General features: G+C 37.8%; 1 protein-coding gene across 1 annotated transcript in view; it reads right to left on the reverse strand.

Annotated features, from left to right (window-relative positions):
• The window catches only part of VWA8 (von Willebrand factor A domain containing 8), a 184,539-nt gene that overhangs the window by 159,608 nt on the left and 2,263 nt on the right, over positions 1 to 22,668 (reverse strand). Inside the window, exons 2-3 of the mRNA XM_021530815.3 lie at positions 11,157 to 11,234; positions 246 to 376 (exon numbers count right to left, since the gene is read on the reverse strand). Of these exons, the coding sequence (XP_021386490.3) occupies positions 246 to 376; position 11,157 (132 nt within the window). The 5' untranslated portion in view covers positions 11,158 to 11,234. The remainder of the gene's footprint in view (positions 1 to 245; positions 377 to 11,156; positions 11,235 to 22,668) is intronic.

The following is a 22,668-nucleotide window of genomic DNA, read 5'->3' on the forward strand; positions in this document are numbered from 1 at the left end:
CCAACTCTTTTTTTTTTTTTTTTCCCTCTGGAGTTTAAGCAGAAAAACATGTATTAAAATGTCTGTACTTTCTATTTGTCTATAACAAAAACTGAGCTTTGGAAAGCACGTTTATGAAAAAACTTATTTAATTCCCAAGTAGCTTGCTGTAAGATTTTCTAGGACTACCTTTTACCATTTGTCCAGTATAAGAATGACTGACATTAATAATTGTGTCTCCAACACATTTAAACCAACATACTCACCAGATACTGCATGGCAATAGATCTCCGGAGAGGCCCAGGAGGCCCAATAAGAAAGACATCTTGGCCAAGAAGATCTTTCTGCATTATCCATCTTAAATGGTGGACTACAGACTGGGCCAGAGACTCTGTCACTTTGAAACACAAAGATAAAAACACATTATTAAAGTTTGAAGTGTTAGATACCTGGCCATTCAACACTTGCTTTGGGCTTATCTCCACAATTAAAATACATAAAGCCATACTGCCCTAATCTGGACAGCTGAAAAGCAGAGAATTCCACACAGGGTTTATATTAGACCACTTAACTTACATATAAAAGTTGATACATCTATCTTACCCATTGCTTTTTTCTCTGCTTAATTTCATCCTTCAAAAAAACAACAAACATAAACCAGAAAAAAAGTTGTGAATTTGTATTTCACATTAAACTGAGCAACATAAAAATTGTTTTTATTACTCAAAGTTGAGTGGACTCCCCAGCATCAGTTAATATAATATAAATACATTATACATTTACACAATATATTTACAAAATATAATTTGTAAAATATTTACCCAGCCTATATCCCAATGCTTCTGTGAACTCTGAAGCTCAAATAAACACAAAAAACTCCAATTGCACCAGACTAAGATTAGTGTTCAGGAACAAACTTAATTTGTTACTTTTTTAAAAGACAACTGTATTCTTGTTTATATCTTGACACAATAAACCACAGAATAAAATTATCAAGGAAACCCAAACTTTGCCCTGTCACTACATTTATACCATACAAAATCACAATTGAAAATACCAAATTGAAAAAAACCAAATCAAAGCAGATCTACTTACTTCTATTAAGAAATATCATATGCATTAATTTAAAAATCAATAACCTGATGATAATTAAACTAAAACTTTTACCACATGCATACAAATGTTGGCAGCACTGGAAAACATCATGCAGAAACAGCACACTGCAGGAGGCATACATCACACTCATTGCCATACATCTTCCTATCCCCAGAAAAGTCCTTCACATACTCTCCCAGCAAAGCCTGGCTCGTTATCATCCACAAGCAAAAAGCACTAGTGCAGGAGGAGAAGGGGAATATAAGCAAGTTGGGAGGGGGATTTATGTATGCATGGGTGTGTATGGCTGCTTTCAGAACAGTCTGACAAGACTAATGATGAGGTTTGAAGCTGGAGGCTCAAGGGCAGTAATTGGGATGCTGAAGTGCAGTAAGAAAGGAGGCCATGAAATCTCCAAACTAATACTTGGTAATCCGCCTTTTTTCAGTGTGATAACTGGGTGCAATTAAAAGCCAACATTTACAAAAACAAGCCGTGGTGTTACATCTGATACAGGGGAACCAGTATGTGCAGGGCAGAGTTAAGGACAGAAGGCAATAGTGTCACTCAGTTCTGAAGGAGCTCAGTTCACTGCTGAACCTTTGCAAACCAAAATTAATACCCATTTTTGTAAGACCATAGAAACAGGATTAAATGACTGTGTAAGAATCAAGGAAGATTCTTCAAGTGTATGGGAGATTAAGGAAAATTTTAACAAAAACTAACTGTAGGTTTTGGTCTTTGGTCTGGCACTCAGGGAATCCATTTGAAATCATCTACTTTCAGAGAAATTTACAATATCCTTACTACCAATGTGAACAGAAAGAGCATACACATGCAGGTGAGCAATCTATGCATTAGGATTATCAGATTAATTGTAAAAAAAACATTTCAGGTTTGCCTTATTTTCTAGTTTTGTTTTCTGAACAACTGTCATTAGTGTGTCCAGCATTAGCTTTTATATATGATGTGGTGAGACCATGTGAATGTAAAATGTTTTCTTCTTACTTGCTGAAGTATTGTATTACAAAAGCAATGCACATTGTACCACACACAGCTGGGGCAAGTGCAAATCAGTTCTTCACAGGGAATAGCATGCTCCTTTCTACAAGATTTTCAAGGAAATTATGGAAGTTCCTACTAGATATATTCTTTGGGAAATAAAGGGTAATACATCACACCAGAATAACTGTTGTGTCCAAACTTTGCTACTGGACAGGTATGGAAATTTGAAAAGCATTTCACAAAGATGTTTTATCTTAAAGGTACAATTAAAATTTTAGGATAGACCTCACATTCATTATTACTTCTACCTGGATGAAGCCAATGTGCTTCTAGTGTATTTCCACAATAGCTAGGTTCAAAAGAAGAAAAATACTTTGCTTGCAATGGAAAAAGAAGCTTGGAACTCTTTCATGTCAAAATTTATGCACTAGAAGCACAGCAAAACCAGCTTTGACACAATCTGACTACAAATACCTCTGGCATAATTCTCATTAATATCTGTAGCTATCTTTTTCATTTTTAGGATAGTCTCAAGAAAAAACTTGGCTCACACTTCAAAACAGTACCATAAATAGCAACAGAACTTTAGAATGTTCAGCAGCATCTGCAAGAAAAACTATAATGAAAAGAGAACATGAGTGTACAGCATTCAAAAAAAAAGTAAAATCTTAGAACATGATTCCCATGAAAAACATTACGGAGTTTAAGGGCACTTATATTATCATTGTATTTAAACAGTCCAAATGTACTCTGCAATAGCAATACAAAAAACACAACTTACTGTCTGACAATATCCTGCTTTTTTTGAGAAAAGGTCACAAAAGACAATTCCTTATTGATATGTTTCATAGAAAAAGGCTTCCTTGCTTCCCCATTCACATCATTCCCCTCACAAACAGATTACAGCTAGATCAATAATAATACATGTTTTCAATCACAAAGTAGCACACTGACATCTGCAAACTCACTCAAAGAAAGCCTGCTACAAATGATGCCAACAATTCCAAGCTAGCATTCCCTACAGTCAACTGTCAAGACAGCAGCTTCCACTTGCCAGTTCCTTCGGTTCTAACATGTAATATCTGTACATTGTTGGGATACTAAACCTACTTCACCTTCCCAGCTGTCTTTTTAAAATTTTACAATTTTCTTGTACATGCAGTCTGTGCTGCAGTTTCCAAAGCACAGTATGCTTTTCAAAAGCAACCTCAGATGTGCATACACAGCATCTTGTATATAATTTATATAATTTTGGACTACTTGTATTGTGTTCTCTGCATTACAAGGCTTTTAGGTTTTCTCTAATATGACTTGAAAAATCACCCTCTCTATTTAAGAGATGTGTATCAACTTTACCACAAGTACCATACAATAATTTTCTATGACATTTTTAGAAGGTAAGGCAAATTCACTGAGGAAAGCATCAGCAAGTATATTACAATTTCTATTAATTACCTGATGAGTCAGATAGCATCTAATGCAAATTGGGATTGCACAATCTGTTTAGTATTACTCTGCTGATTTGCAGTGGTTAAATAGTAGGCCCTATATTCTTAATCTGCAGGATGGTGCATAGCAAGCCTCTGCATTGTGTTCTCTAAGACACCATCTGGCACATGCAGGAGAGTACTTGGCGCTACAATTTGCTATTCCTACGTACCAAGGACAGACAGCAAAAGAAATTGCATTCTATTGATTCATAATAGGTGAGAAGCAGAATCTGCACCTAACAGAATCTGCACAAACATTCAATAAAGTGAGCAGCTGAAGCTGAACAGAGAAATCCCAAAAAAAGAAAAGAAGAAAAGGTTTTAGACAGATTTTGAACCAAACGCAGCAGTTGCTCTTGTTTGATCCACAAATCAGCTTTTGATAAAGCCAAGACTGAAATGGATGTGCTAGCCTCAGAAATATTCCAGTTCACTCATACTTGAATTCTTGGCACACTCACTGAAGCTGTAAGATTCATTTGCAATACCAGACATTATCTGCTGGCAAGTCCTTGTGTCCCACCTACAAAAGAAATCTCATAAATGAAGGAGATGTGTAACTATTCCCACTGTTCAGACAGTTAGGTAAACTTGATTCCCAAGAATACCTATTCCAGATGTGGAACAAAATACAGCAGAACTCCTGTCCCTGTATGACTCTGGTCAATCACATAATAACCAACAGGCACTTTGAAAATACCAATATACATCATTTCAGCAGAATAAAAAAGACCTCTGCATACCCTGAACTTTAACTACAAGGCATGCTCCAAGTCTGAAAATGGCTCCTTGTTTCAGGAGAGCTAAAAATTAATGACAGGAACAAGATGTCCCTCCCATCTGAATACCAAGGGGTCCATGGCTGTACATCCAACACAGGGAGCAGCAGCTGTAAAATACAGCTAAGGGAGAAGGGACAAGGAAGGAGGTCTTTTTCTAAAAAGGTAAGTACATTTCAAAAGGGGAATTTTGATTTTACTTTTTAAATGAGCTCACTGAGACTTACTTCACAGCTTGTCCAGCTAGGGGACAATGAATAAAGAGAATGAGCTGGGCAGGACAGGATGAAGGAGTCAGCATGGCCAAGGTAGAGAGGGAGGCACTGCTATGTGGTCTACTTTTCGCTGCTGCCATTTAGCAAATAAAACATTGCTGTTCTTCCCATTTTATGCTCAGAACCCAAAGAGTTTTCAGTCTCATAATGTGGTTACATCACAGACAGTTTTCACTCAAATACTATTTTTCCTCATAAATTTTCCATGGGAGCACTCTTCATTCCAAAAATTTTTGGTCTTGCAGTGTTAAGGAAACAAGTTGCAAGTTTTTGCAGGAGTTTAGAAAGGGAGAAGTTACTTCTTGTATGAGACTGTAAACTAATTTATCAATTCCTCTGAGTTGATTACTTCACAGGAAGCTGTTCTACACAGATAAATCATATTCTCCATGTGAATAGAAATTGAAAGATATAAAGGAAACATGTAAAACCAAATAGCTTTCTGGAAGAAACGCTGAATGGGATTCTGAAGACTAAGTTTCTCCCTGTGACACAAACATGGAATAAGTGAAACTATTCCTAGCTGGATGTACTACTCAGAAAAATACATAATCAGAGCAGTTATCCATAGCTCAGACCCCAACTGGAGGGACATAGTGTGTCTGCTTTTGAGCACAACAGCACCAAAAAGTATGAGAGAATCTAGGATAAAAACCAAGAAAAATTATCATGAGATATTTCAATTGAGTCTAGAAAAGAAACAACTGTTTTCCAATATACAAGACAGAACCACCATGAAGAAAAAAAGTTCTCTGCATCAAGGCTATGCTGGGTAGAATAAGCCCCTACAACTAAAAGTGTGCCCAAAAAAACTTAAATGAAGCATTTCAACAAACTTTTGTCACAAAAGAATCCTTAATTGCTGGAGCAAAGCACACAGAGAAGTTCTGAAATCTGTATCATAAGCACATTTTAATAACAAGGAGGACAAACATCTCTCAGAAGTGGTTTGGATTCAGCTAGCCTAGCTTTGAAGCACAAGGAACAGTGCAGACAACTCCCTGAGCTCCATCTAGACCTTCTCTGTAGGTTTCCATGTCTCCATGTATTCCTGTGCCTCACTTTCAGTACAGACAAATAGAGATAACAATGTAAAATGTCCAGAGCTCCACTGACAAAAAGCTCACTATTTCAGATTCTGGATGGGGTAGTAACACCCAAACAGCAGAACAGTTGAAAGCCCACATGAAAACTCAAACTGTAGAAATAATCATCATCATTGACAGCAGACACCTTCCCTGAGGCTAGGAACTAAGAAATGTAATGAATGAAGTGTTTGCTAGCGTGAAATTACAGTCATCCTGCAATACAAACTGTCTCCAGAAAGTGTTGCACTCTGACACTCAGATGTAAAGTTAACACAAAAAAGAATGAGCACACACTTCAGTGAAAATCTGAGCCTACTTAGAGCAAAAACTGAACAAACACCAGTCCCAGCTTCAATATGTGGCACATACGATCCTGTGAGGACAGAGATTATTACATGCACAAGCATTCTGTTTGAATTCCTCACAATAATTAGTGTTTCATATATTTCAACTGAAAAAAAAACCCAAAACCCTAACAAAATTCATCACTTAATTCCTTGTACACACACATATCACTTCTGACACACTGCGGGTTTGCTCAGATTGAGGTCATCTGGCAAAAATGATACTGTTTGAAATTAATCTTCCACAATTCAATGCAGTTGCATGGAAACTCTCTCAAATGCACTTGCACCTTCACAGAGCAGCGAAGTCCTGTTGCAAAAGACCATCCATTTTCCTGCCCTAATGAGGATTTGCCATCATTGAACAAAATGTCCTGGAAGAGCTGTGTTAGGAATCATTTTTTCAAGATTAATAAACAGCTAAAATGTCAAGTACATTGTCATTTTCATAACATTTCCAGAAACCATTAAGGAAAACTGTACACTGCCATGAACCACACCCCCCCCCCCAAAAAAAAAAAAAAAAAAAAAAAAAAAAAAAAAAAGAGTGCATTCTTGCAATTCAATATTAGATCTAAACTATCACAGAAAGTCATAAAAAGTTTCTCCAAAGTATAATTAAAGAAACAATCATGCTTTCAGACATGGTGAGACTTAAAATGTAGAGCTTATTTTTACTGATAAAAGAACAAGCAGTGCAAAAATAAGTGCTCTCTTTGTAGAATGTGTCAGGCACAGTTATGACAGAAATCCCATTAATAAAATTCCCCTGTGCATGACTCATTTTTACTTGTCACTTACAAAAAGAACTCAGATTTTATGTACCTTTAATTATTGCCTTCCAAGAAAAAGCCATTTGCCAACAACAGCAAAACAAATTAATATTTCACATTAGCACACAAAATGGAGCATTTAATAGAGAACTTGCTAGGGACCTAGCAAAAAACCTGAAAAGCAAAGGCGTGGAAACATAGGGCAAGCAGCAATGCCAATCCTATCCATTTCTGCAAAATGCAATAAGGTTCAATACAGAAGTTAAAAATCAGTCTAATTTGGTGCCACAAAGAAATATTTTGGTATCAATTATGGGACAAAATAACAAATGAAAAGTTTGGTAGGTACTTAATACATTTACATTCTTTACTGCATTATGATTTTTTTCAGTTCTTTAAGGCTATTTTTGAGCCTAGAAACCAATGATGTGTTTACCATATGTTAAAATATATCAAAAATTTGCTGCAAATTACAAATATGCACTTTCAACATCACCGTGTTTTAACAAGGCTTTTATCTGGCAGAAGAACAAAAGCAGAAACGTACTTCACACAAATGATGAGATAGAAAAGAGTATCATGCAATGGCTTCAATTCCTTCCTGCTAGCTTTTACTCCACTACAAACATTACAATGTCAGAGACCTTCTCAGGGATATTTCCCACTTAAGCAAATTATCTAATTATTTCTAGTCTTAGTTTAAAAGAAATCAGGTAAGTACATTTTAAATTTAAATTTAATATTAACTACTAAAAAGAATTTTCAAAACATATGATATTTTAGTTTATAAATTAGTATAAACATGCAATTACTTCCATTTGGTTTACACCAAAACAACTTGTATCTACAGCAGTCATTCACCCAGCAAAAGAGAAATACTCTTAAAAGAAGAAAATAAGCTGTTAAGTAATGCATATACACTGGCTAAATATATCACAAGATGACAATCAATATGGAGTCAATACAATATACTTAACTTCACTACAGGAATATATCTTTGTTCTCCATAGTAAGATAACCAAAGAACTTAAACACTAAGGCTTAAAAAAAAAATCCTAATTTTAAATATACAAAGAAACTGCACTCAAGTATTTGAAATAGATTTTCTGCTATGAAATACCTCAGTATTCAACCTTACTTAATTTTAACACATTTGATACTTAGATTTACAAGCAAAAATTTTGTACCTTAAGTAAGCCTACTTACAATACATGACTACTGATGAACAACAGTATCCCAAGCATGACACAGGCTCCCTTCAGTCATGATTATTAAAAAAAAAAAATTTAAAAGAGAGAAACTACTACTAATATATATGTTCTAATAAGTGTTACTGTTACTTGGTATCAGATTTGTGTTATTAACAATAATTAACAATAACATTATTATTACATAGTATCAGATTTTAGCAAGGATCTCATTATTCTGAACAGTTCCATGCTTAATAACTTTTTCACTATCAATTTTTCACCACTTTTTCCTTCTTATAGTCATTAAATAGAAAAATCTCTCTTTTGATTCTACCAAATGCTTTCATAATTCTCTTACCTTCTCAGTCCAAAGAACTAAAAGAGATTCTGTTAGAATAACTTAGCGCTAACATTTAACTTGCTGAAATGTACAGATTGAACAAAATATGTAATAGTGAAAAAGCATTGTTAAGTAGTTAAATGTGGTAAAGCATTGTTATAATTTACACATTTGGTACAGCATAGAAAATGAGAAAGCAAATCAATCTACCAAAATTTTAAGTAAGTGAAATGGGTTAGCATAGACAACTGATGTCCTTGATGATCAAAATGAGAGAAGAAGCATACAAAAAAATGGTGAAAAGCAATAATCTATTATTTAAGGAGCTGTAAAAAATAATAACACTTATTGTATTGTATTTTTATGGTTTTAAGTTTCTGTACCAGTTTTGTTATGGTTCCTTCTTGTACCCCCGTTTCCCCACAATGGTTTGCCCCAGGTTTTCCCACTTCTTTCCTCAATGTCCATCAGCCTAAAACTGCCAAGTCATTCCCCTGACCCCTCCCTGGTGCCTTGTCCATCACTCAGCTCCCCATCCCACTCCTCCAGAACCTTCTACCCTGGGCATCGAGTGATTGAGCAAGGGCTAGGGGTCTCCCCCTCAAACCTTCCCACTGGACTCTGTGTATGTCTGTTCCCCCACCTTCTACTCCCCCAAATCCCCTTACTGGTTGGTGGGTGATCCCTTCCCCCTGTTTACACCCCCTTTATAAGTTGCTGCAAGAGCTAGTTCGGGGCTCTTCGCTGGTTGTATCCCCTGGAGTGCAGAGTTCCCCAGAGCTCTGTAATAAACTCTGGCCTGTTACCCTGACGGAGAGTCCGCTCCTTCTTCCGTGGACTGTTGCCATGTCTCCTCCACACCAGGGCTGACTGCATCAGCACTCAGCCCTAGCTGCTCCCCAAACCTCCCTGAGGCACAGGGGAGTGTCCCCCACAGCCAGCCACACCAGAGCTGGTCGGGCGAAGCCAGGGGGCTTCAGGCGGGCACGGCGGCAAATACTATGCAACACTTCTCAACTGTTTGGCTGCATTCCCAGGGAACTCAGGAGGAATGGGATGTGTCATTACAGTCTAAAACAGAAACCCTTTCCTCATAGGCTACCCTGTAACAAGGGCTGGCACGGGGCACTGGAAATTTTTGGTACCTTAGATCACCTGGTAAGAAAGTGACAGCATGATGCCTACTGAGTTATGAGGTTTCATCAGCCCACAGTCCAGATGCAGATCAGTGATCTGCCCATCAGACCACTGGCAGATTTCACACCAGTCAAATAGGCAAACCAAACAAAATCTTCCCCTTAATACTGCCCCCTCAACAACTTGATCTAGCTGAAGATGTCCCTGTTCTTTGCAGGGGTGGTTGGACTAAATGACCTTTAAAGGTCCCCTTCCAACTGAAACTGTTCTATGTTTCTGTATTTCTGCTATACCTCTCCAAAGGAAAATATTTCAGACAAAATGTTGTGTGACAAAATAGAGGTAAGAAACAATTATCTGAGTATGTCAATATTAACAGTCTACTATCCTAGTTATTACAAAATCAGGAATCACAGAAATACAGAATAGTTGAGATTGGAAGGGACCTCTTGATGCCAGCTTGTCCAAACTTCCTGCTCAAGCAGGACCACCTAAAGCCCATCTGATGAACTGCAGCACTATTACCTAAGAAAACAATATAAACTTTTTATATTGCCAGCTGTGCAGTGGCAAATCTATTGTTAATATTATCTGTAAAATAAACAAAACAAAACAAGCAAGAAGACCAGTACCCCAGGAGTTTTCTTGTTTCAAAATGTCATGGAATGAATTTAGACATGATCCTGGAAAGCAAATGCATTTGAAATCAATGATTACACCAAATTTCCACCTATAGAACTGTGCAATGACAGTCATTAGGAGTTCTCAGTACTTTCCCCTGTGTAAGCAGTAGTATCATACTTCCCTTTTAGAATGCCACACATGATTGGTTTTGGTCTTTAAATTTATCTGAGTGGAAAAATCAACTGTTAGTGGATGTTTTTTAACCTGCATTCTGGATATCCAGCAGCCTAAATGTGAAAGTACTGAACAAATGGCAACTGATCATTTTGGATCTTCAGGAAGCATCTGGCCTGTGTACTGAGAAAAACCAAAATGCAAACACGATACACTTGTGATCCATGGTGCAAAAGGAAAAGCTCAAGAAGCATGTAGTCTCCATGAAAAGTCAGGAAATAAGGATGCTGCAAACCTGTGATGTCTGTAACAAGGTATCAAAAGATAATGTGAATCAATTCTAGGTACATGCGTGTGTGTTGTTAATGTGTATAGTTGTCTGTGTATTTGCCATTTGACACCATTTTTCATGACTATACAACTGACTTCTCGTTGACTTGATGGATCACAAAGATCTGTATGTTTGCTGACAACAATTATGTGATCATCTGGGAATACTAAATATCATAGTAAAAACCACCATACACCTGAGAACTCCTAGGACCTATAATCGTATTGCAATTGAATAATAGTTCTAAATGGCCACATTTTTATAACCAAACAACTAATTAAACATACATAAATGATTCTCTTATTGTCCCGTTGACCAATGGGACAAGTTACATTCAAAGTTAAGATTCCTATACAACCGGCTGAACCAGAGATATAGTAATAAACTAATCAAGGAGAGCCTCCCCCAAATTGTATGCTTCTTCCAAATATATTTCTTAGATCATTTTAGTAAAGTAAGTGATATGACTGAATGAGTAGAAATTATTTTAATAAAGCCTTGAAACTCCTTCAAAAGGAAAGCAGATCCTTACTGTAGTTCTGTGGAACAAGTTCTGGGTTCTTCGGTGTTTTGAGTTTAAATGACACATCTCCAATAGTGACAGTATCACCTAAAATAAAGAAAATAATTTTTTTAGTTATTACATACTTTAAAGTATTTAAAGTCCTTAAAATTTAAATCATAGGCCTACTGTGGCGAGGCTGACTATATGTTCACAAAGCAGCCTCTAATGTGTTTGTGTTTACTAATTAGATTCTGCTGCTTTTCAGTAGATCAGGTGCTTGGACAATTTACATGCAATTAATATTATTTTTTCCTGTTTTTTTCTTTTTTTAATTGCTGCTCTTAAAACCTTAAGCTGTTTGGAGTGGTGGAAATCAAGCCCAGTGTAGAACATAATTCCAGCTACCATTGTTGACGTACTGAAATGAAAACTTTAACATGTTTGCCTGTAAAGTTATCAGTGACAAACAGTTGTAGGGGTGATGATGAGTTTTCAAGCAGCCTGGAACAGTATCTGTTGGAGGTACAAAGTGACATATTCATGCCAGTGGGCCCTTCCTGCATTCTCTGACTATACATCTGCAGAACCTGGCACCTTTCCAAAGTTTGAGTGGTCTCAAGCACTACTTCTTGCTCTGGTTTCAACAAACTGAAAGCATTTGGCCATTTTACTTAATGGTCTCTTCACTAGGACCTGCCTGTCTTATTTGTCTTTCTGCAACCACAGACTTGAATTAAATTGCAGGGCATGCCCTGTGCACTATCTCATGGAAATCAACAGTGAAATCTAGTTTGCAGTACAGAAATGGGCAAGCACTGACACAGCAGTAGTCACACTGAAAAACAGCACAATGCCCAAAACCCAGGAAAATGAGGACTGGGCTAGTAAGAACACCAAAGTTTATTTTCTTTCAAGAGTTTGGGCCCCACAAATGAGTTCACAACTATTAAGACCATTAAACTAAGATGACTCTAGCAAAATGGAATTTTTCCCATTACTGTTGCTAAAGATAACACCACCTCCACTGCACTGTAGTGCATGTGTGAGGATGGAGAGGATTGCTGGAATAAGACTGCTGCACAGGGGTATATTTTTGCCACAACACTAATTATACCTCCTTTCCATGAACTGAGGCCAAGTTTTGGAACTGTCTCATGTGTTTATGCTTTTCTCAGAAGTGAGATGCAGAAAGTACAGAGCCCACAAACAAGATGAAACAGGGATCCAATCCCCCTGTAGAACTGCCCCTTGTCCCATGCCATCCAAGAGGACCCAATCTACAGTTGCCTACTGCCAGCACCATGAAAGAAGCCAAACAGTTTGGAAGACCAATGCTGGAACCGGAAAGGGAGGTGCTAGAGAAGCAGCTTGCCCATATTAAAAGAGGCAATTAAAACTCCTCCCACACATGCAGTAGTTCTCCTTTCAGTCAGCCATGACTCTAGTTTTACACTCAAATTCAGTACTTTTCCAGCATTCCCAGATGTTACTGCTCATCTCACAGGATTGAGAATTCCCAGGTTCTGAAATGGCTCACACAATTCATAAGAAATTACAAGATTTATAACAGCCAGAGTAGAATCACCTACAGTAACAAACAGGAAGCAGTGAAGCAGTGAAGAAAGGCTTACAGCTGATTTCCTCCCAAATTGAAGGGCTTGACTAGAATTCAGAGACTAGGATTCACAGCCTGACATACATGTCTGCACATGTGTCTTTACATTGCTTCTGGAGTCCAAATATCAGCCCTCCATTCTTCCCTAAAATATTGGCAAAAAGTAGTAGGCTGGTGATTGCTCCCACATTTTATGCAATACAATATAAATATGTATTATACAACAATACAGTTGGAGCAATACAGTGCTCCAATAGCTTGCCAGAAAGTGGGACAGAGTACTGCCGTATAAAATGCAGAAAAGGATTCATCCCTGGTTCTCAAGGCAAGCAGAATCAGGCAGTTCCCACTCACCATGCCAGAACTAAGCAATCAATCCTTATTTGATTGTGCAAGAGCTGAGAAGTAGAATGGTTCCAAACAGAGCTGGGCTAAGCTAACAATTAGGCAGCTGTAGCTCCTTTTCTGGTGCTTGCTGAATTTTCATTTTAGATGCACCAAAGAGTACTGTGCACTCTCCAGCCTGAAGCATTCAAACACAGTCCGAAAGAAAGTCCTGCCATAGTTTAGAGCCCTAGTCCTGACTCTGGGAACTCTTACAGAAATTAAAGTCACTGAACAATAGACACAGAACTGCAGGGACTAAAATCTAGTCTTTGGCTATCCCAGTGTTTTGCCCATTTCTTCGAGTTTTAAAGTAAGAAAAACTATTTTACTGACTAAGCATCATCTCCCTTTCCCTTTCTTGCAGTTCCAAGCTCACCCTTTCTCAATGGGAACAGCTAATAGGGATCATGGCAGGGCACTATACTTTTTTAATCTGGGCTATCCATGCTGATGGGATATGGGGAAGCCATATGAAGAGTGGCTGAGGTCACATGGCTTGTTCAGCCTGGAGGAGACTGAGAAGAGACCTCATTGTGGTCTGCAGCCTCCTCATGAGGGGAAGGGCAGGGGCAAGAACTGATCTCTCATCTCTGAAGACCAGGAAGGCATGAAGCTGTATCGGGAGATTTAGGAAAAGGCTCTTCAACCAAGAGTATGGTTGGGCACTGGAAGAGGCTCCCCACGGAAGTGGTCACAGCCTGATAGAGCTCAGGAAGTGTTTGGCTCTCAAGCACATGGTGGGATTCCTGGGACAAATTCCTATGCAGGGCCAGGAGCTGATGATCCTTGTGGGTTCCTTCCAGCTCAGCATATTCTATTCATCTATGGTTCTATGAAAAAAAATGCCTCCAAGTTGATGAAAAGCCCACTGCTTCCTGCAAAACTTGACATCTCTCTCATTAACTCAGCCTGGAACAACTTTAACATTCTAAAAAGAGCAGGTTTCCTTACATATCCCTAAGAAATTAGTGACAGTTTATTTTCTCAGAATTCCCCAGGCAAAATGCAATGAGAGAAGAGTATATGATTAATTAGCTCCTAGCTGAAATTACCTCAGCTCAGTAGTAAACACCATTTCATGCATACACAGTCTTCCAAAACCCAGTAGGGCCAAGATGCCAAAACAACAAGATGTCAAACTTTTCCAATACACTGGGATGATGATAACATCTACAGGATAGAATTCCAATTACCTAGTTAATTAGCACAGTACTCCAGTACTCAAAAGCCTTAGCTGATTTCCTATACTTCATTAAAAAAAACAAAAACAAACAAATCAAAACCAAGTTTCATATAGGTGAAAAATACATCACTTCTGGTGGTATTTATGTCAGTCCATATCAGGCTAACCCTTGATCAACACATCTAACCATGTTCAAAAATCCCACAAGTATTTCAGACATCAATGGACCCTACAAAAAAATGGACCCTTTCATGAAAAATGGACTGGGAGAGAACTATAGGTAAGATGTGGTGAGAGCTGAGCACACAGGGTATTCAGCTTTTAATTGTATGCTGCTGCCTGGACACAAATGTTGCCTCCAGCTTGCATCTGTCCAAAAAGCAAAAATATTAGCAGTGTTTAATAGAACCTTAAGCAATAATAAACCAAGACAGCAAAGTCCATTTTCCTAGCTAAATGAGCACAGGGAGGATTAACCCACTAATCTTATCATGCATTTACACCTGGGCTACATTTTCTCATCTCAATTTGTTTCTTCTGTAGTTGTTTAAAAACTCATGTTTGGTTACTCCATTTCCACTACATTTCCAAACCCTTTGAACAGAGATGTCATTCTGGACAGGCTCTTTCTAGTGTTTCACCAGCTGGCAAGGGACTGATAACAGCCTGCTTGGTAAAATGGTGGTGTTAAGTCAGCAAAACCCGTAATTTGAACACATGTATCCCAAATTGTTTGACTACATGGCAAATTATGGAACTGCCCACATATACTGTAACCCATTCCACAAGCTACTCCCACACTATTGTGGACAAGAGCTATATCCACAGCAATTTTTGATGGAGACTGTGTAGACTGTATCAGGCTTGCTTGTGCAAGCAGTGAAGATGTGCTTCTGCTTTCTTGTGTCCCACTGAGAAAACAGTAACCTTAGATACCAGAGTCTTTGAGAACAGTGGGCTACAAGCAGTGAATAATACATGCAAAAAAACATGGCTGCTGAAACAAAACAAGAGCCACATTAGCCAAAACCCAAAAGGTAAAGGGGACATCCCATTCACAGGGCAGATGGCATACAGACACATGAGGTTTTTTTGAGAACCTACGCAACAGGGGCAAAAAATTGGCAGCACATAAAGATTGAAACTAGTAACACAACCCTGAAGAGACTTCCTGGGAAAAAAAAAAAAAAAAGATATATGAAAACAGCTCCAATACATGAAATGAGCTCTTTCTATTGCATCTGAAAAAGACAGAAATGCATTCTATAATGCATTTCTGGCATTATAGAAATGTATATATGGACATATAGCTACCCAGTAATTGCAGAGCACTAAGTAATATGCTCTCTTTTTTAGACCTACATTTTAGACAGAAGAAATATTATTGTCTGTATCTGTTTTTTTACAGTAACTGAGAAGAGCTCTTCAGACAAGCAGGCCTATTTCTTCTACTCAGCCTGAATAGAAAGGCAGCATCTCCAGCTCCAAGCCCCTGAGCTGCAGAGGAGGCAGCCAGAGGCTGGGAAGGCACTTTGGCAGGGCACCCCTGCATGAACAGCCTGTGCTTTTATTCTTCCCCAGCATCTCCTACTCACTGTTAGCCAATATGGAACAGTAGGTTTGATGGACCTTTGTTCTGACCCACTCTGGATGATGTGATGTTACAATCTCAGTGAGAAGGTTTCCTGAACATGCAGTCTTGCTATGCACTTGGCAGGTTTGACTGGTCTTAAAAGCTAGAAAGTACCACACCAACTCTCCCTCCTTACATCTCCACCTCCCAAGAAGAGACTATTCCCTAATCCTACTATTTATTCCTGTATGCTGAAAAGAAAAAGCCACTGCTGTTTAAATTATTTACAGCAACGCTGGTCATACATAAACAGATTGCATATCAACTACACATTAAGAACTTACAAAGTAGAAATAACTTTTATTCTACTTGCCATTTTTCTGTAAAATAACACATCAATAAAAAAAGAATAAAACTAATATATTTGAAAAGGCTATTTTAAATTAAAGAAATTAAGCAATCCTACTGTAAAAGAAAACAACCTGAAGAGATCTATACATGTATTTAGGGTTTTGAGTACACAACACAAATAGTTCCAATCTCATATGTAAATCATATTTGTATTATGTGTGTTTTTGTAAGACAGTAGAATGAAGCTTCAGGAACATTATGTTTTTAGGTTGCTGAATTTATTGCCTTCTGGCCTCTTTAGTCCTGAAAATAGGTGAGATTAACACAATCTCCTTAGTATACTGCACATTCACTTGTACACAGACCATCCATCTGGTTTCAAGAGCCTGCAACAGCAAGAACATACTAAAACTGGGAAGGCATTAAGCTCTGCTAACAATAATTTCTATGTGATAAAACCACACCTGTTAAAGGAAAATCTGAAATCTATATTATATTAAAATACATATTTCAAGGTCATAATTTCATTTTTATGTGAAGGAGGGGGGGAAATTATGCTTTGATCTGGTATTTATCCAGCACACTTCCATAAAGAAACAGAGAAGAATGTCAGCTCTTACTATCCTTGAAGAGCTGACTTATTTTGAAGAAACAGAAATTATACTTTCCAGGTTTATTCTTTTTCCTTAACTTTACCAAATAAACTATTCAGGGGAGGAAAAAAAAAAGGCAGCCCTGTCACTTACTTATTTTTTACATTTCATAGCATCATTATGGCTGCAAATATTACATTAATTGAGCAACAATGTTACCTATTCTGCACCTCATATCAGTATTGGAAACCTCTCAAACACATGAATATGAGTGACAGAAATATATTCCCTCCACTCACAAGGTTTCAGGATGTTCCTTGACCACCAGTGCCTTCACACATAGTAGAGGTGGAGCTCAGCTCCTGTCAACAGGATGCCGCATGCAGTCTGAGAGCTGCTGCTGACTGAAATAGATGAAATGCTTACACAACAAAACCTATCTCTCAGCTATGCAAAAAAATCTACTAAAGTTTTGGGTTTTTTATGGGCAAAAGAAAATCTTTCCCTCTAAAAAACTGAAACAACTATTTCAAATATAAAATTTGAATTTTACTCAGTCTCTACTCAATGTTCTTTTTAGACCTATTTTTTTTTATTTTCAGGTTTGAAGCTAACATTAGATTTTTCAATTGTCTGTTTCGGGCTGGCTAATGAGTGTCTTTGCTGGTTATAGTCCAAGGTGTCATGAAACCAAAATCTTGGTATTTACTCGAGAAAGATAACATTTTTCATTTTTCTGCATTAGTAGAAGATCAATAACATGAATGCACAATCTTAACAGACATTGATCTCTGCTCTCTGGTGACCAGTGATAAGACTTGGGGAAATAGCCTGAAGCTGTCGGGGAGATTTAGGCTGAATATTAGGAAAAGGCTTTTCACCCAGAGGGTGTTTGAATCCTGGAACAGGCTTGCCAGGGAAGTGGTCATAGCACCAAGGCTGACAGAGCTCAAGAAGCTTTTGGACAATGCCCTTCAGGCACATGGTGTGACTCTTGGGGTGTCCTGCACAGAGCTATGAGTTGGACCCAATGAACCTAGAGGGTCCCTTCCAACTCAGCATGTTCTATGATTCTATCATCCAGCCATGCAGAAAGCATACAATCTTTACTTAGCAAGAGCTATTATTTGTTTGGGCCAATACCCTGAAAGTAGGGAGTCTGATAATGCTCAATTACAGAAGTCTTACGTGGTGAAAAGTTAATGTTTACTACCACGATGATCTTACACAGACTTGATAAATTCCAGAATATCTCTTCATAATACATTTACCATGTGAGAGAGGTATTGAGCTGCTCATTTCATCAAACATCAAAACACTCCAGAAACAGTGGTCATCTTCAACCTCAACATCAGTTTACCACCAAGATTAGATCTGATGAGCTGTGGCTCTGACTGAATTTGAAAAACCTTCAAGGACAGATGTTCCACAGCCACTCTAGCCAATCTCTTCTCCTGCTGTATTCAACCAGATGTCACTGCAATCCCACAGCCTCATCACTGAAACACGGATGAAAAATTAAAAATGCCACAATTTTAATAAAGATTTGTAGAGAATGGTATGGTTTATTAACAGCACTGGACGCATGTGGGGATTCATTGTTCTTTAATGGACATGCGCATTTCTGAGAATTCTTGATTTTTTTAATTACTTTTATTAATTTTTAAATTTATAGAATTTCACATAGGTTCATGCATATTCATTTTGTTGATTTTGCATTACACTTACAGCTAGTTACACTTGTACTTAGTTTTTGTTAGAAAGTATGGAAAGAACTCTTGGGTCACTCTGCCCTGTCTGTTTCAAGGTCTGAAGAGTCTTTCTTATTTCTTATTTTTTTAGTGTGGAAATTTGTATTCTTTTCTCTTTAGCTGGGATAACTTTGTTAGTGTTGCAGTTACTAGACTAAACAGCATATTTTACTTATGTCAGCAAGCTCAAAGTGGTACATTTCACCTAAATCCAAATGGATTTCTACCATGTTAAATTTTCACTCTGTCTCATCACCAAAGCTGCTACTCAGCCTGTCCCTTCCCAGCAACAATTAGTCCACTGGCAGACCTTCCTACTTCCTAAACTTTCTGATGTTTCTGTTGTCCCAGTTCTCATGTTCATCAGGATCCTTCTGGACTAAATGTCTGCACTCTGGCAAGATGGTAGGGGTTTTGTCCGTACACACTAAATTGCACTTTTACACTCCTGTCTGTCCTTACTTGCTCTTTCATATGTTCCCCTTTTGTTTTTTAGGTCATTGAGAAGTTCCCTGCTTGGCCAAAAAGGCCTTCTGCTACTGCTGAACGGTTCATTCCTGAGCTGTCATTAAGTTTTAATTTGAAATTTTCAAGCTCTTGTGTGTATCTTCCATCTTCATGGTTGTCATCCAAAAGATTCTACCTACTAATCACCTGAAAGTGAAAGTTTGCAATCCTCAACTCCAAGATCCTAATTCTGCTGCTCACCTTCCCAGCCTTCATCCAGACGTGCAACTCATTCATGCTCCAGTCACTGAGATCCAGGTTGCTCCCTGTGACCAAACTGGTCACAGCTCTTCCCTACTTGAAAGCAGCAGAAAAGTGAAGAGTTAACCCTGACTCTGGCATCTGAGTTACAAAATTTTTACCAGCACAGCCTAGGAAGTACCAAGAATGCACGCACAATGCCAGATTGCTCTCCTAGCTGATGTCTGCATGGCTGAAATTCCCCTTCAGCATGAAAGCTCATGAGTGGGAGGTTACTGCTAGCTGTCTGTAGAAAGCACTATCCACCAGCTCCTCTTAGTCACACAGTGACAAGATGCCCACCACATCGCCAGTACTCTCTTTCAAACCTTCTGTAGCCAGTGCTACTTTTGTGGAAAATTAGCTCAGAGTGTTTTCAAACTGTACAAAGGTTTCTGAACTACATTTTGCTCAGTGGAGAAAAACCAGACTATCCATTCTAATCTGAGCTTAGATAACAAGTACATTAGTATAATTTCAAAAATGAATTTCAATCAAAAAGAATCTGCAACTGAAAATCAACATAAATGTTTTTGAAATTTCACATTTACTGAAAAGCTATCCAAAAGTGACAAAACAGCTTTAAAATTATCTATGGCATTGCCTACAGCTATCCTGAGTCCCTGAGTATGACAAGCCGCTACAACTTCAATCTTACACATTAAGCTGGGCACAAGTTGTAGAACACATCAACACATATCAGGCCTGTAACAGTTGTTTAACAGAAAAAAATACATTTCAAACAACAGGCAAATATTAACACTCAGAAACTACTTACTGACATCCAGTCATATACCAAAAGTGAAGCCCTACAGAAGATGACCTGACATTTTACCCCTTTGTTCCAGCTACATCAGCATGTCTAATAAAATACACTATTTTTTTTTACCATTAACCTTTTCTTTTCTAAATGTTAGAATAATTTGAAATAACCCAGGCATAACTCTGCAAACTTTCAGACAACTGGCTTTGAAAATTCCCATCCCCATTTATTGCCTTCTGAGTTGTGCTGACGCAACAACTGTACACAAGGCTCACCATAAATCAAATCCCTGGAATCATTTCAGTCACCACAATGCAGTCCCCTAAGTACAACTACGGAGGCAATGAACAATTATAGGAATGTCATGAGAAAGAAGAAAGAATGAAGTCTCTCTAAAAATAAGTTTTGCCAGCGAAAAAAAATATTGTCAGAAACACACTCACAGCTGTCAACAAGTGAACCTCAACAAAGATAATGACACAGGTAAAACTGGAAAAGGCAACATGCCAGAAAGCATTTACATCCATCATCAAACAGATCTTTAGTCTTTTGACAATGACAAACCTGGAAAAAAGAACCACTTACAAACACACAATCAAATTCATAGCCTTCTTTCAAATTATCGATTTTTACCACAATCTTTTACATCCTGTACAATGATGATGAACATTACAGGATTCTGAAGTGCAATGCATTTTCACAAGTGACTGCGTTTTACTCAGCAGATATACATACAAGTACACTTGTATGTACTACTGAGATCTTTTAGGCTTTAAATACAAGTTTGATTAGGAATTGGAATTGACCAAAAATTTCACATAAGGAAAATAGAGGAAGTGAACCTGGACAGGCAATGCTACAGAAAACAGCAAATGTAGCTAGTACATATTTTGGCCTACACAAATGACAAAGCATAAGTTATTTTATGTACACTGAGCAGCAAAGCACACAAGAGACCTTCCTTTGCCTGTACTATCTGATTTGCAATGGTTTTTCTTTTTCCAACTCTTTCGTTTACATCAATTTTAGTGTTTGGTCCCTGTAATCCCTTAAAGCAACTCCAATATTGTGTATTCTGTCAACTTTGTAAAAACATTAATATTACATACAGATTAAAATAACTAAATAAATGTGAACTGAGTTACATAGAACTCCATTTTATCCAGCTCATAGTCCATTTAAACTAATTCATAGCAAGTCTACAAAAATCTACAGTCTACAAAAATTTGATACTTTTTAGTCTTTTAGAAGGAAATGTGGTAATCACATATCCTCTGAACAGAGAGAGACATAGCTCTCCCAGGATTTTCCTGGATTTTCCTGGGAAGCTGTGAGAAAGCTCAGAGGAAAGAATTAAAACAATTATTATCTCTCTTTCTACACAGGTTGTTTATAGATACGATTTTCCAGAGTGTGCTATTTTCCATTTCTCTCACAGAGTGTGAGAGATTTTTGCTTTAGGCCAAATCAAGTCTCAGGTTATAAAAGACATGCTAATTTCTATTAAACGCCTTCTGTTCACCTTCTGAAAACTGGAGTCTTTTGTTCCCATCCCTGACTTGACAGCGACAAGGAAACATGAAACCCACATTTAAAAGGATTCTGACAGTCAGCCTTCTACAACACTTGCTACTATAAATTGTTTCCCTTGTTAATTACGTTGTGCAACCCCAAACCCTTCCTAGACATTCCCATCACCCTTTTGTCCTGCAGTCTCTTTCACTTTTGAGATTTCTCTAAAGCTTTACCACTTGGCAGCTTTAGTGATTCCTCCATAGCCCCCAGCGAACCAGCAAGCCACGTTCACTTTGCAAAGACTGAGCTGAAAAGCTAAGAAGGATGGCTTCTTCACATGTAACAGCACAACATCAGGCAACAGTTGCTCCCTTACATTCAAAAGGTACCAGGTCAAACAGTAAATCCTGTTTGGGATTTCAACCCTGGCCTGGCAGGGACATCACATCCAAATTACTGCATACACAACAATTTGCTGTTTGGTTGACTGTTAACAGCTTCCAGCCTTTTAAGACACGTTTTGTTTATTTATTTATGAAACCTCAACACCACTTACAACATGAACTGTAATTACATTAGCTGCACAGAAATAGCAAAAACACATGTGGCACAAAAAAAAATCAGATCATTCTTTGTAACTTCAGTATCCTAAAAAAAGTGCTAGGGTCTGCAAGAGGACACAAACATTTTAAAAATTCATTTTAAAAACACCGACAAAATAAAACAGCAAAAAATGCAGTATTCTAAACATCAAGGTCCCAAATATGGAGAGTAAGACAGAGTGTACAATGGAATTTATATAGGAGCCTGGTATCTTAGGCCTAATAAAGCAGAAACCATGGGAGAGACAGACACGGGTAACTGCTTCCTGGGGTAGAAGTGATTAAGAGACATGTTGTGAAACTCTGTAATTATTACCTGGAAACTGATGCAATGAAGAATGTGTTACCAATGGGAAATTGTTACCAAAAATAGAATCCTGTATGTCATACAAGAAAACCCTATCTAAAGTCTTTATATTCTCAATAAAATCAGCTTCTGATTCAAATTCACAGAAAAAA

Source organism: Lonchura striata, chromosome 2 (genome assembly GCF_046129695.1).
Source record: "Lonchura striata isolate bLonStr1 chromosome 2, bLonStr1.mat, whole genome shotgun sequence".
NCBI lineage: Eukaryota > Metazoa > Chordata > Aves > Passeriformes > Estrildidae > Lonchura > Lonchura striata.